The sequence below is a fragment of the Nymphalis io genome, chromosome 17, assembly GCF_905147045.1.
Source record: "Nymphalis io chromosome 17, ilAglIoxx1.1, whole genome shotgun sequence".
Classification (NCBI taxonomy): Eukaryota; Metazoa; Arthropoda; class Insecta; order Lepidoptera; family Nymphalidae; genus Nymphalis; species Nymphalis io.
Window position 1 is genome coordinate 8138848 of NC_065904.1, and position 16842 is coordinate 8155689.

Consider the following 16842-nt stretch of genomic DNA (forward strand, 5'->3'; position numbering starts at 1 on the left):
TACATATACAATAGTATAGGTACAATTTTTAACATCACCAAAGGTGTGTGCAAAATTTTAGCTTAATTGTTTGAGTGAATCGAGGTCGAGTTGAATTGGCTTTCATTTGCAACACTCGGCCCATACGTACAAACAGATGAAAATAAATTGAAATTTGTTATCTATATATAAATAGGAAAAGAAAGTTCAGACTCTTTTTTCTCCTCTGATCATCGTCTTTTTTTAGTTGATAGTTATTGACGAGCCGAAGTTTTCAATCTTTTAATCAAGTCAATAATAAAGAAAAATCTTAAATTTTCAATAATGATTTTGATAAATTTTGGTTTTTCGACCACGAACAAACGCTGGATAATGAAAAAGCCGTCATCAATTAAGTACCTAAGTAGTAATTTACTGGTGGTAGAGCTTTGTGCAAGCTCGTCTGGGTAGGTACCACCCACTCATCAGATATTCTACCGCAAAACAGCAGTTCTTGTTATTGTTGTGTTCCGGTTTGAAGGTTGAGTGAGCCAGTATAATTACAGGCACAAGGGACATAAAATCTTAGTTCCCAAGATTGGTGGCGCATGGCTATATAAGCGATGGTTGACATTTCTTACAATGCCAATGTCTAAGGGCGTTTGGTGACCACATACCGTCAGGTGGCCCATATGCTCGTCCGCCTTCCTATTCTATAAAAAAAATACCAATAACAGATACTTAAATTAATGAATAAATATTATGTTAAAGTGAAGGTCGATTGGATGCCATTTTATGCGATGAATAAGACATCCTAAAAAAATATTCATTTTAGCTGCCATTTGTATTGTAACGTTAGATTATACTTTTAAGAGCCGAAATAACCCAGTCGATATAAATCGTAGAACTTAATGAAATCGCGAATTCAAATCCAGGCAAATACTAAGTTTTCATTTTCTTAGATTGTCTTTATCCTGTTCGTATCGATAGAACAAATATCGTAAGATTGTATTGGTAGGGTTATATTCTAACAAATGTTTACACTAATCTGAATTGTAATTGCGTGGTAGAATAAACTCAAAAATTCTCCTTAAGAGGTAACAAGGCACTTACGAACTTATTTTCGACTTTGCCGTCAAAACATTAATGATCTCATAATTATTAATGAACTTATAATGAACTTTAGACAAAAATTTAAGAATTTCAAGACGCCAGTTTAAGAAAACTGGCATTATTTTATTTCCAAATGAAAGAATCTTAGACAAAAACGTATTCACTTTTATTGTAATTATTTCAATACTTCTTATAAATAAAATGTCAAAATATAATTCTATAATAAAATGGAAATATATCCCTCAAAAGTTTTGATATTCAATAATAAGTAATTAATTATAATAAAATAATAGTAAGTAATTTATTTTTATGTAACATAAAAAAATGTAAATAAATACTTTTATGTAATATATAAAATACCTAATTCTCCAATTAACAAAGATAAACAAATTAAATAAAACTGAACAGATACTTAAAAGTAGAAAAATTATCTATTATGAAAAAATCATTATGAAAAAAATTTCGATTAGTAATAAGAATTCTTATTAGTAATCGAATGAAAAAAATCAATTTATTACGGTGTACTGAATTCGATTGATGTTTACGTCTTCTAATTGTAGAATAACCATAATATATTATTTTAAGGTATATATAGCATTATATATTATTTATACCAGCTATGTTTGTGATTAAGATTACTTTGACAAATTAATTTATAGCTCTTGGGTTTACAACGACATTAAAAGGATAATTCTCGCTGAGAGCCGAAATTATCCAGTGGGTAGAACGCGTGTTTTTTAAACGAAGATTACGGGTTCTTCATTTCCATAATCTCGAACTCGTAATGAAAAATCGTTGTGTCAGAATAAAATAATAAATTCTGCTAACTGTATAATTTATACCAACACACAGTAAAGTAACGTGATGGAATTTATCTCCTTAATAAGGAAGTTGTGGTATTTATTTGTAGCTGTAAGGTATTTATATAATAATAAAAAGTAACAGCCTGTATACGCCCCTGGGCTAAGGCATCCTCTCCTTTGTGAGGAGATGGTTTGGAGATTACTCCACTATGCTACTCCAATGCGAGTTGGTGTTTTACTTCATCACTGTGCACGAGGCGATGCTGCCGATGGTGCTTTCCCGGGTTTGAACTCGGAATTATCGGTTAATATTCATGTCCACTACCCGCTGGATCATCACGGCCTTATTGCAGATGTTCACGGTATAGCATATTAACGATAAAAACAAATAATTTACAAATGACGTTAGTACTTAAAAAATTATAAATCCACACTATAGTATTATTCGTTGGTTGGGATGCATTTACAGAATAATATTTTACTTTATAGAATAGAAAGACGGACGAGCATATGGGCCACCTGATAGTAAGTGGTCACCAACACCCATAGACATTAGCATTGTAAGAAATGTTAACCACCGCTTACATCACCAATGCGCCACCAACCTTGGGAACTAGGATGATATATCCCTTGTGTCTGTAATTACAGTGGCGCACTCACCCTTCAAACCGAAACACAACAATACCAAGTACTGCTGATTTGCGGAAGAATATCTGATGATTACTTAATTTCTTATGAACATCCTGTGAAATTCAATAAGATATATAATTACACGTGTATATATTATTATTTAGTTATATAAAAACTCTGTTTATGTGTAAGGCTACATTTATTTTCAATAAATTATTATTATTATATATAGCATTTAATCTATATCTTTCTACAATATAAAGCTGGGGAGTTTGTATGGTTTAACGCACTAATCTCAAGAACTACAAGCCCGATTTGAATAATTCCTATTGCATTAGATTGTCTGTTTATTGAGAACGTTTAAATAAAAAATCATTTTACGCTAACGACTCTTTAAAAAGCGGAATAGAACATTTTAAGTATAAGTCGTGCCATGAAATTTTAATATAAACACAATACACATTCTAATTAATATATTTTTTTATTTTTATAATTAAGGAACATTATTCATTATAAATAATTACGAAAGTACTATAACAAAATTATACTTTTCACGTACCAGTTGTGAGTGTCTGACAGTCACGACAATCCCTTGACACTCGTAGCTAGAAACTCACCTACATATATCGCCGGTGTATTTTTACACAGCACGTGCGCAATTATCCTGACTCCGTCTCCGCTGCAGCCTCGAGACGCTTATTAAGAACTCCACGGTGTAACATAAGACCAAAGAAAGTGTTATTAAGTCTTTGTGAAACGTTACTACCGGAGATTGCAATGCTTTTAAGATGTTTAAAACATATTTTAAGGTCTAAGAAAATTTACCGCATTTCGCTTAATATTAGCGCTTAAATGTCTTCACAGCAAAAAATTTAAGAGATAATACGTAACTAAATCTACTTATCATTTCATATCCATAGTAAGTACTTCTAGACCTTCGATAATTCTCGAATTCTCTAATCTGCGACATTGGTTATAATAATTATAGCATTATAATAATACACGCATCAAAATATATCACCATAAGTCGGTTGTCAACATTACACGGGTGAGTAATGAAGTGAGGTCTTACTGAATCACACTGCAATACCTATACAATAATGAATTGTACATATTTCATAGAAAGTTTTAGTAAAAAATAAAACAAATATACACAGATTTGTGTATATTTGTTTTATTTTTCAGGTGGTCCATATGCTCGTCCGCCTTCCTATTTTATAAAAAAAATATATTTTAATACCTTCGTAGTCTTGTAACCCAATAACATTATTATTTCAAACGACAAGGAATTAAATTATTACGGTTCCATTCTACACCTTGATATGTTAGAAACTTAAATATTGTTTAACAAGGTATCTTAAAAGGTAAACGTAGACCCTTCCCTTAAGTAACTACAAACTGATATAAATGTAATTGTGAAAAATTATGTGTGTAAGTGTGTGAATGAAAAAGCAACACGAATGTTCCTTTTTTTAGTAAATTGTGACGCTACAGTAAGCTTTGCTTCTTTACTTTAACAACCCAAAGTATATCATAAGTTCTAGTTCATTATATTACATAATAAATATATAAAAACTCATATACATACATTTCAAGCTAAATTAGAGTGCGCCTCTACATTATGACTCAAAGGTCTTCTAAAAATTTCCAATTTCTATCCTCCAGTTTCTTAAGCGCTAATCAATGACAAATTAACTAAATCACCAATTTTACTTTAATCTGAATTGTAATTAGTTGAAGGTAGCTGTTCACGCAATAGGCGACCAATGAGTGTTTTGTATTTAAATTAGTAAATCTGACGTTAAGCGTTTAAGAAACTAGAAGTTATTCTTTTCATTAAACGTTTGTAAACAATCAGTAGAACTGGTTGTTGCCTTTTGTATTTAAATATAGATGTTTTTTTTTTCAAATACATATATTAAAACTTAATACGATCTACATACATTTATTTAGAGTTTACAATTGCGTTGCGATTTATATATCCAGAGCTTATATTATATAGTTAGTCATGGTATTAAAGGATAAAATAAATGCTTTTATTCAGACACCCTTACCCTTATATTTACAATGCGAACAATGGAAGCCATTATACCGAAACTACCTCCACGAATTATGTTAAAAATGTATATATATATATATATATATACATTTTTATTTTCACTAGAAATATTAACTAAGTGAAAATCTAAATGTCTATATATATATAGACATTTAGATTTTCGTCAATTAGAAATAAAGAAAGATTTTTCAATATTAGACTCTTAACACTAAATTGAAATTCTGGATAATCAAATTATATTGCGTTTATTTTAAAAAATCTATTAGATTGTCTGAACTACTTCGTAATATTACAATAAAATCGTATATTGTTCGTCTAAATTTAAATATTATTTGCGTAAAGTACATAATAATATCAAAACATACGTTCAAAGAAAATCAGCGTTTTACATACTTCTGAGATATTAGTTTAAAATGAAGATGTTCCTATGACCGACTTAATCTCCTTAAGAGAAACTATTATAGTGCACGAGTGTGTATGCAAACACTAGAGCACTCTCTATTCCATCAGTTTCACAGTCCAATCGGACGGTAATCCGATCCAATCCTAAAGAGACCAAGCGCAGGAACAACGTTGTTATATACTTTGCGAGACAAGGATGTCACTGGCAACTTGCTAAATCCAAATTGATACTCAAAAACAACATAAATTTTATTAAAAAAGACTTTTGAATCGTTTCACAAGATTATATTAAATATGAATCAATATTACAAATCAATATTAAAAAGGATTTTAGAAATCAATATATAAAATAAAACTTTTTGTCTAACCAGTATTTTATGCCCTGAGGGCCAAATTACAAATTGTCACCATCGCAATCAAATCGAAACGTTATCGTTGCCGTTCAACCGTTTTCATATTCTACTGTCACAACGATTCAGTTGTGGTTCGATCGAAATAGAATCGAGAACGTCTCGTATTCGTTATAAATGAGTAGATTTCCCTGATCAAACAGTCTTAGGCAATAGCGAACCCGTTAGGCGATTAAAAACGTCAAAGCATATATGTAAATATACATATATGTATAGTATAGTAATAGATTTTACTTTTCACAATACCTGATAAGCTTTTAAACTCTTTTAACTTATAGTCAGAATTGGTAGCTTCTGAAAGAATATTCTTATATTAATTTAATTAATTTACAAATCAGTTTTATTTCGCTTAAATTATTGTTCAAAATGCCAAAATAATAATATTAATTATACAATTTTAGACAAAGTTTTCAAATAAACTTCGCAATTTGTAATATGTTTAATTAACTAAATTACAGATTTGCTTGCGTCTCAACGTCAATCATCAAATCGTTAATTAATAAAACTCAGACGATAGATATAAAAAATAAAAACCGGTTTTCATATTTAAACAGATTTGCGTTGCCTTGATCTAAAAATATTATTTGCAAATGTTTTAATAGTATTTTGAAGTATTGTTTACATTTGAAGTCGGTCACTTCAAGTCAAAGTAAAAAATTATATAAGATACAAAATCTTATATATTTGTTTACTTTGAAATAATTGTTATTGCTTTATATATTAAATAGGGGTACGCCCTTGTAAGATCAAATAGCACCGCAGCATAAAGAAAAACATAGTTTAACACCCTGAGTTATGGAATGTTTTCTTCTAATTTACATGGGACGACGCTCGAAGTATAATCTTCAATTTACAATAATAACAACTTTCTATCCTTATACTACTAATAGAAGTGGATTTTGTTTCAGATTAAAATTAAACCACCCTCGAGATATAACCGATCAAATCGAAAATGAATTATCAATATCGGGTTACAATCGACAAAGCTATGGAGAGAGAATACACACACACAGACAAAAATGAGGGTGAAACAATAAAGGAAACACACACACACAAAATTTTACCTTATTTTATTACAAAATAGGTATGCAGACGAGCAAATGAGCCAGCTGATTGTATGTGGTCACCACCGCTCATATACATTGGCGATGTAAGAAATATTGAAGATATAGTAATAAGACAGACTTACATAACGCATACGAAAGAATTTAGTAACTACAATACAAATAAAAGTAATTAAGTAACTGAATATGATAAAAACCGTTTCGTTTGAGTATTTTTATTACATTTACAACGTTACAAAATTTAATAATTTATTATTCCATAATACGAAAGAAAAGCTGTACACTTTCAATGTCGAAATAATTTTAAATTTAAAAACTGCGTGGATCTCGGTGGAAATAATTACAGCGTACGCAAGAGTTCTCTCTTCTTAAAAATAGGGCACTAAGCAAACCCAGGAAAGCTGTCCCGGAACAAGATCCGCGGTCAGCTTCGCGGTATTATATTACTAGCTTATTATCTCACTGTAATCCTAGACTTCAAGGCTAGATTTAAAGACTTAAGAACAATGTCGTTCTCTTCTTACTGACAAACCCGCTTACTGACGTTTCTCTAAATTGAAGACGATAATAAATTACAATGGAATTTTTTAATTAGTATTTTTACAATCCTGTCGAAAATTAATTAATAATAATGGAATGAAAATATTCAATCAAATTTTTTTCTATACAGAACTTCTTCGAAAAATATTTAATAATTAAGTATCGTTATGAAATTGTGTTGTTGTAGGAAAAGTAAGTTTTTTTTAATAGGCTTTGTTATTTAATTATTATTAGTGGTTTAATAAACGTTGTTTAGCGGGTATTTAATTAATCACTGACATCGCACTTTCTGTCATATAATTGATTTGAAATTCAGAAAAAAAGAAGACACCATGTTGTTTAATAAATAATAATAGTAATCACAACACAACATAACATTTAAAGAAATGCTACTTTCATTTAAGTGTTTTGTACACATGTCATTATGTTTTAATAGAAGAACAGAGGAGCGTAAGGTTCACAGGTAATTGGCACATCTGCCGAAAGACAGTGGCATTCACAGAAATATGTAGCATTACTAACACCATCATCGCGCTTTCATTCATGAGATCAAAGATGTAACGTACTCTCTTCTCTGTGCCTGTAATTTCAAAGGCTCTTTAACAATTCAAAACGGAACACAGCAGCACAAAGTATTACAGTTCAGCGTTTACTACCAGTAAATACTTACCTACTAGGGTCGTATAGACCCTTTAGATGAAACCTAGTCAGACGTCGACGGAATATCCTGATAAATATTTATATAATAAAAATTTTACGTAGTAGTTTTTTTGGTTACCGGCAAGTTATTGTTATATACCAATATTACATTTAAACAAACATTGCAAGATAATATAAAAGTATTTGTAATAACCTCTATCCAGAGGTTGTTTGGAAAAGATCGCTCTTTAAGAGATAAAACACATTTATATTTACCATAATTTTTTTTCTTTATTACCAAAGTATATTTATGATTATTTATTATCAAAGTATATTTATGATGTAGCTGTATTTTGTTATTTAAATTAAAATATAAGATATAAACTTAACATGTTTCATAATTGCATAATGTAATAAGTGTAAACGTCTCAACGCAGTAATTAGTGTCAATGTATATTACACAGAGGCTTCTCTTTGCAGAACAGGTCGCCGCCGCCTTCACACGTCCCCGCCGCCCTTTTTTACGCGCCACCGGAACCCTTAGAGGTAAATATATTTTTATTACTAAATTTTTTATATATTTTTCCTATGGCAACCCAAAAATCTCTTGATATTGTTAGCGATATTTTTGTACATTTTTAATTTTCAATTAGAGATTATGATTTGATTTATTTTCAATTACAAAATTCAATTGAGGTAGAAATTTAAAAATATAGTATATATGTAAAAAAGTCATACATCGAGTTTGCTAACGTAACAAAACATTTATACACAGCTCCTATGCGTGTTCCCGGAGCGTGCGTCGCGCGTCTGCGCCGCCGCTTGCAACGCGGCCGCACGTGCCGGCGGCGAATCACGCGCGGTGCGCGGAGCTAGAGAGGCTTTGGACGCGTTCCGACGCGACGCAGACGCACGACTACCTCATGTAGTTGTTATTGACGCACGACAGCCACAGTTAATGGATCCGACGTTATTAGCAAGGTAAGAATAATAGATAAATAAACGGATTTTTTATTACAATTTATTAAAGTGGAACTTTTGCTGAACTCAAATAAAATGAGGTCATCGAACGTCACGTTTTGAAGATTACGTCTCGCATCTCGTATGTGTCTTTTTCCCGTACTACATGCACACATATGTAACATCGGTGTGTGTGTAGAAAAAAAAAGCGAGCAGAGTAAAGTACGAATTGTATAATACTGGTGGTAGGCCTTTGTGCAAGCTCGTCTGGGTAGGTATCACCCATTCATCAGATATTCTACCGCAAAACAGCAATACTTGATATTGTTGTGTTCCGGTTTGAAGGGTGAGTGAGCCAGTGTAATTACAGGCACAAGGGACATAAAATCTTAGTTCCCAAGGTTGGTGGCGCATTGGCTATAAGCGATGGTTGACATTTCTTACAATGCCAATGTCTAAGGGCATTTGGTGACCACTTACCATCAGGTGGCCCATATGTTCGTCCACCTTCCTATTCAATAAAAAAAAAATTAATTGATTTACATATTCTTATACAAATTATTATTGATTCACATATAATACAAATCAATACATTAAGACAACAATGATACAACAATAATTAAGGTTAGCTTGCAATCGACACACTCACTGGCTCACCTGTATAACCGGAACTGAGAAATACAAAGTATTGCTATTTGGCGGCACCTACACAGACAGGTCTGCGCTAACCACTACCACCAATAATATGTAATATGTATATTCAAAACGAATCTGAATCATATTACATTACATTATATTATAAATAAATCAATGAATATTAAAACCTCTTTTGAATATATGTTCGCATTGAAATAGTTTTAAATAAAACTTGAAGGCTGACTAATGAATGATCGCAACTGAGGATAATTCACCGTTATTATTCAAATAGATTAATGAACTAATATACTATAACGGGATGTGATTTATCATTCGCATATTATTAAATATATCGACCAAATGTGTTTCTATGAACTAGATTTCCTAATGTAGTGATCATTAAAATCTTTATCATTATCTTACTCAAACGCAAACTTTTATAATACGTAAAAAGTAAATATGTAAAAGTATAATATGTAAAAGGTTTTTTTTTTTTAAATAAAACGAAATTGATTTACAAAAAAACCTAATGTCAGTCCTAGATTAAGTGAGAATATAATTAATTAAGCCGTTTTGTCTCAATAACCTATAGCACTAACAGTATAAATATAAAAATATATATAGAGGACATTTCTTACTTTTTTTATCGATTTTTTTTTATTATGTTTTTTAATCAAATTAACAAATTTGTGTTATATTTCATCTCAAGCTTGACGATGAAGGAAAACATCGTGAGGAAACTTGTAAATATCTAATTTCATTGAAATTCTGCCATATGTGTATTCTACCAACTCGCATTGGAGCAGCGTAGTAGGATAAGCTGCAAACCTTCTCCTCAAAACAAAAAAAGACGAGGCCTTAGCCCAGCAGTGGGACATTAACAGGCTGTTACTGTACTGTACTTATCAATATCAACCCTTGAAATTGTACTATTTTATTTTTAGCTTTACTAGCTAAATTTACTCTTACAAAATCATATCGAAAATTAGCAATTTTTCTTAATATCCGCCCTTAAAATTCAGGTGTCCTAATTCCATTTTGGCCCTCCCAGTCGAAGTACTGATAAATTATAAATATATTCTATCTCTAACACCATTTTTATTTTTGATATATACTTATATATATAGTAAAATATAAAGTAATAACGAACTTTAAAATTAAAAGCATATTTAAACATCTAAATTATTTTTGAACTAACACTGTGACGGATATCTTGTGTACAAAATGAACTAATTCAAATTAAATTATACAAAATGTATTTATCCAGATAAGGTATAATTGTATGGATGTACATGTCAATCCTAATTAACCATATTTGACGCCAATAAACAGTAATTATGTAACAAGGTTGACTTAGTACGCAATCATCTAGTACCTTCGATTATTTTTTACTTGGTATTTAAGTTATTTATAATTTATTGAACTCCAAATTCACTTGTTATAAAGTAACATAACATGTTAATGCTTTATCCCAGATTCCTAAACTCAAAAGTTTTTTAACGTTTAAGCACACGGATAAAGAAGTACGATAGTCCGATTTAATAAAATATTTTTGCATTAGATATTCTAAATAGCCTATTTGTTGAGAATGGATATATATTACATAACACTACCAAATGAAACGAGCAAGTTACATATATATAGAAGATTACATATAACATCACGATACGAAAATAAAAGATTGCGGTAAATTAGAAAATATGAATAACCTTTTCAAGTTATTTCTCGACTTATACGTCGAACGCGATGTCAATACCAAAGCCAGATAAATAAATTACTGTATTATGTCTTGCCTTTATAATTTCGTGCAGGTTGTATACTAAAATTCATAAAGGATACTTGCAAATAGATTAACTGGATCTTAATACATTTACAACCTAAAAACGACGTTTCGCGGTAGAAATGAACGAAATAATATCATCTACACCAGCCTAGAAACTGAATCTCAAGCAGATCAATAAAACCCCTTAGATGAAGACAACTGACACGCAACATCTGGCTTAATACAGTATTCGTAAATATAAAATATTAACAACATAACATTGCAGTTACCCTAAAATTTGCTTTTGATGCTGTCCGAAAATTAAAATATCCAGATACATAAAAAAACTCAGTAAATACAATAGAAAAGTAAACACGAAAGGGATGTCGAGATTCGATTGTGTAAGAATGAAAAACATTGCCAGTACAGTAGATCTTTTTACAATTACTTATATATATATATCGATTAAATTCAAAAGTAGGCGACCATCGTATAACGTACACAGAAAATTAAATAATTCGTTCATCATAGCGTTATTCTTAAGTTGATGTTGTACAATAAAGTTTATCTTTATTATGGCTGTAAAAAAGACACAGATCCAAAACAAAGGCCTTGATCAAATCATTGCTCCAGGGTGCGTCTTATCAGGGTGCGTCGTAATCATTATTCATATGTACTAAACATTTAAATATTACTATTATTTATATACTACAAGAAGAAATATTAATTTGAATTTCAATCATTTAAAAGGTTGAAATACTATAATAATTCCAACTACATTCACGCTTCGTTATATTCAATATTTAGCATATTTGTTTTAAATTATACTAACTTAAGATACAATAAATTTAAAGTGGATGCACGTGGTTGAAACACAGTTTATATACAGAAACGGTCACGCACAAATTTAGCCTTAAAATTTTACTGTCATTGTGCCTGTAGAAAATATAACGCTATGTACAAACTGTGAATTGATGACTCTAATCAGAAATTTAACGGACGGATTCACGAAAGTTATTTCAAACAAACAAGAATACCGTGTACTTTGTCGAAAGATTTATGTGGCAACACCGAAAATACTGAAATAAATTTTGTAACCTATAAAATATATAATGAAAAAAAAACTAATTCAATCTTTAAAAGTTTTGCTTTTATCGTAAGTAACATAATTAAAAATTGGCCTCAGCTGCTTATTTTCTTTTAGTCTTGAACTCATTACCCGACCAAAAACAATTGAATATACATACGATTATTGAGCGAAAGTTCTTGATAGAATATATTAAATGGAGACGAGACCGGCCAAACCTTTTGTTTTATATCAGAGAGCCCTTCATATGAGAGTATTTCCAATAGCAATATTTCCAAAAGCGCTGACACAAACACTTGAAATATTCGAGATGATTGAATAACGGTATTGTAAATAAGCCTTTATTGTTTATTGATGAAGACCGACGTTTCCAGAGAAAGATAAAATAAATTCAATATGTATTGTGTTCATAGACTATTTGTAAATAAAATTATTTATTTCAGTATATCAATATCGATGATAAAAAAGCATTGTGTTAATGATCGTTGGATTATATCATTAACAGATTAAATGATTATCAAGATATGGTATTTGTACGGAGATAAATTTTTCTAAATGGTATTTTCTGAACCGGTGATAACAAACTGGCAAGTATGTATAAGTTCTTTTAAAAGCCTACTCGAATTTTAGTTTTCATAAAAACCTAAGAGTTGACTCAGTCTATCGAACATGGCTTGTTTTTTTTTTGTGTAAATAAAAAGCAAAGGGTGAAATCCACATAAATAGGTTTTACTCTCATGTCGTTTTAGAAATACCCTAAAATAAAGTTTTGAATATCTTGTATTCAATAATCATATGCATTCAAATTTGTCCATTCAAACAAGCGACTTAATCGAATTTTGCGCTCACTGATTGAATTATTTATACACACATATATATGAAAGGGTAAAGTATCCTAAAACTATAGTATCCTAATATTGTTCTTGTCGACAAGAACAATATTAAAAAAACACTTTTTATCTTAAAAATTTTGGTTTTGCAGCTTATCGACGTATTTTAAAAACCGAACTCTGTTATTGTTTATCATTTTATTGATTCTCTATATTTGAATTAGTTCGAAGCAACACCATTAGTTAAATAGTGTTGCTTCGAACTAAACAATATCAAAAGCCCAGCCAGTTTAACTGGACAAAATATGATATTGAACTCAACTGTATTTCATAATGAGCCGATTAGAATGAACAGTTGTTGTTGCCAGAAGTAAAATATCAGCTAAAAATGACATTGGCGGTGAATCCTGGCTATAATCCATAGTTTTTCCTATAGGAATAATAACAAAGACTCGGTTATCTGACGTTGAACGAGGGCTGACCCAAATAGACACAGGCCATTTGTGGTTATGTCAACTCTTCCGACGTATTTGATATGATCTGTCAGTTTGAAGAGCAATGCCTTATCACCCTCTGCCAATCGAACTGATAATTAGAATACAATAAAAACATTATTAATGAGACAGTACTTAGTTATATATTTTGTTATAAATAAATTATTTTAAATAACCCTTACTTACTAATTTTTTGGACTATGTTTTCATAGTATGGATATATAATGTAGAAAGATAATTGACATCGTCCAAGAGGAGGGCTCGGATATGAATATGGCTATGGGCGTCACAACTATTCCCATTTTCACGATGACTCGATAAGATGGATGCTTGGTGCCAGGGTTGAGGAGTAGAAGGGATAAAAGCAGAAAATTATGACTTGAAGAGTGACGCAATTGTCGTATGACGTTATACGTTCCGAATGTCAGGGCGGTTAACTAGTATAAAATAGTTTAGAAACAGAACACAAACAGAACCGGGTTAAGACACGTATTCAGTACAAAACAAATTAAAAAACCAAAATTTATCATATGTAAATACTTACCATTGAGAAGTTCTTTCGTCTAAAACAAATCTTAGTGTAAAATCAACTCACACTGACGATAATAGTAATAATGTATAATAACCAAAATCAAAGTATTACACATAGAACGTTGAAAATCTTAAGTCGAGTACAAGAAGACAATATTATGTAATATTACAATGGGTGAAAAATCTGTCTCTAAAATAGGCATAAACCTATTCTAGGCGAAAACGCCTTATAATAAAAACGCCTTAAAATAAAAAAGAAAAAAAAGCTCAAGATTTGTCCTAAGCAATCTGACAAACAAATGTTCGTAGTCGAAAAAAAGCTTCTTAAAAATATAATGTCTGCAATTTTAAATATCTCGATCACGTGACCGATAACATGCCAACTTTACTGTTCTTGAAACTTTTTCGATTAATTCATATAATTGTCGAGAAAACCTTACATCATTTTCGCAAAACTATTTTTTTAAACTAAAGATGTTTTTTCGAATCCTTGAATAGAAAATAGTGACTGATTTTCTTTGAATAATTCTTTAAACTTCCTTCGTAAAACTTTGTCGAATGACAGCCAGAATGGAGACTGACTTAATACCCATTGGCAAACAGCGGGCTGTGACGGCGTCTTCTTTCAAGTTTATTTGACGACGAGATTTTATTCTTGCTTTCAAATGTCGAGACAAACCTTCTTATATTTTTCTTCAAATATTTTTATATTCCGTTGGCTTAACTTACCTTCCGCTAATATTAAAAATAAACGTATCACGTTTTCTTTGACGGGAAAGTCAGATATTTTATATATACATATCATGTACGCATGTTACATCACAGATTTGGATTTAGAATGATTACGATAATGATAACAAAGAAGAATAATAGTTCTAGTGATTTTAAATGGTTTTTATATTTTTGTAATTCCTAAAATATTTGAAACTAACTTTGAAATAAAATAGACGTTTCGCGGTAATGTATAAAATCCCAATAATAATTGATAGATATACAATTGTACATTTTACTGATATACTCTTCTAAAACCGCGGCTTAAAATCCAGCCAAAAATAAATCGTGCTTTATTTTCGTCTATGAGCTATCTCAGCGAAAGCAAATATTAAGAAGAAATTTAAATGATGCGGCTTTGATTCTATCACATACGTGACTGAGAAGAGAATATAATAGCTAAGATCACTTGATCTTAAATAATGTATAATCATAAATATTAACATCTAATACATATACTCAAAGGGAGCTTGGAATGTCTAAATACTCCGCTTACAGACGATCCACGATGTGAAATTTGACTAAATCTCCAGAGAAACCTTTACGTTACAATGTGATTAAAACTGTAATTATCTATATTATTATCCTATGATATTAAGCTTACCAATGAAGACCATTTGTACTGGCTTTTACCTCCCACTTGTTAGTCATTTCAAGGCTAAAAATCTATACTTTGGCTCTATTCCGTGGTGTGTAAATCAGTTTCACACAGGCACAAGGATAACACAAGGCAGTCAGTATATTAATGTAATTGCTAAGCCTTTACATTATTGCCCGGCATAAACAACTAAGAATCAAATTAAGAAAATTATCATTGCTTTTTTCTTGCTTATTTGAAAGAGTTATTTGTTATTTTTTTATATTTTTATTATTTAAATGTAATACTGCAAGTGTATAATATCTCAGCTTATTGGTATAATGAAGTTATAATTTAACAGACTGCACTAGATTGTAACATAAAACTGATACCGTTATTTGCTAAAATTGAAATTTAACCATTCGACATTGACATGTTAACTTAAATACTCTAGCTATAAATCAAAACTACAATTCATAAAAGAATAAACAAAAAATATTTATATTCAGCAAAAAACTTTTGAAAGCAAAACTGACGTTTCGTTTACAAACGAGCGTGTTTTGATGACTGCATTCGTATTTGCATTTGAAATGTTGATATATTTATTCTTCGAATGATTCACTGCTGTTAGTCCAGCATTGACACAGCCCATGCTTTGACTGCGTGACGACGTGGACAGACGTTCGTCCTTTCAATATATTCTGTGAGAATGTATCAATACATAAAAAGCTATCGAAACTACTATACTGTACTACTTTTGATTCGTAATTTTATCTACTAATGCCCTTTTCTACGTGATTTAAAAGCTAATAAAGTGAATTAAACTAATCGATTGGTACTCGGCTGTAGCGAAAAGCCTATATCAATCACAGAAGTAAATATATAAAAAAAACCTTTAATTGACGAATTCCATGCCATTATTTAATAGCTCTGCTATTTTATATACTACAATCAGTTCTCGACAAATACATATTTATTTATACCACAAGACGAGACTATTCCGCTTCACTAGTAATATAAATTTTAATTTTACTTCCAATGACATCTTTGTCTAATTTTGAAACGCCATTTTATCACCGATCCATAATGAATATTACACATTATTCAAGATCTTGACCAATGATATCGCGTATTTTTTTATTTGTCTTTTCTTCTCTTGTGGTTGGAATAGGCTATAGGCACTAGCACTGTATCGAATGGAATATATAAAATTATTTATCATTTTATTTACATCTTCGCCTCAGATTTATTATAATATTAAGTATCTTTAAACGTAATATGAACAAGCTCACTCACAAAGTGAATTACAAACCAAAAGTGTGACATTTTTGACATGCTTTTATTCTGTGACGCCATCGCCTGTTTGATAAGGTTTTTATTATTGAAGACTAGACTAAAATAAAAAATACGAGTAACTCTTTGTATTGATATTAAATATTTCTAGAAACTTTATTCGAAATATTTTATCTACAAACGATAAATAGGAGAAAGCTGTTATATTAATTTAGTTTTTATTAAAGCTTTAAATGTAATATTTTAAATTAAATATGGATTCCACTGATAGTTATTATATTAT

At 30.5% G+C, this 16842-nt stretch overlaps 1 protein-coding gene across 8 annotated transcripts in view; it reads left to right on the plus strand.

Annotated features, from left to right (window-relative positions):
* Nucleotides 1-16842, plus strand: part of LOC126774820 (high affinity cAMP-specific and IBMX-insensitive 3',5'-cyclic phosphodiesterase 8) — a 182685-nt gene that overhangs the window by 123804 nt on the left and 42039 nt on the right. For 6 of the 8 annotated variants that reach the window (XM_050496439.1, XM_050496442.1, XM_050496441.1 and 3 more), the window contains 2 exons: nucleotides 8099-8164; nucleotides 8394-8599. In XM_050496439.1, coding sequence (XP_050352396.1) covers nucleotides 8099-8164; nucleotides 8394-8599 — 272 coding nt within the window. The remainder of the gene's footprint in view (nucleotides 1-8098; nucleotides 8165-8393; nucleotides 8600-16842) is intronic. The other 2 variants (XM_050496444.1, XM_050496443.1) reach the window with 1 other exon arrangement.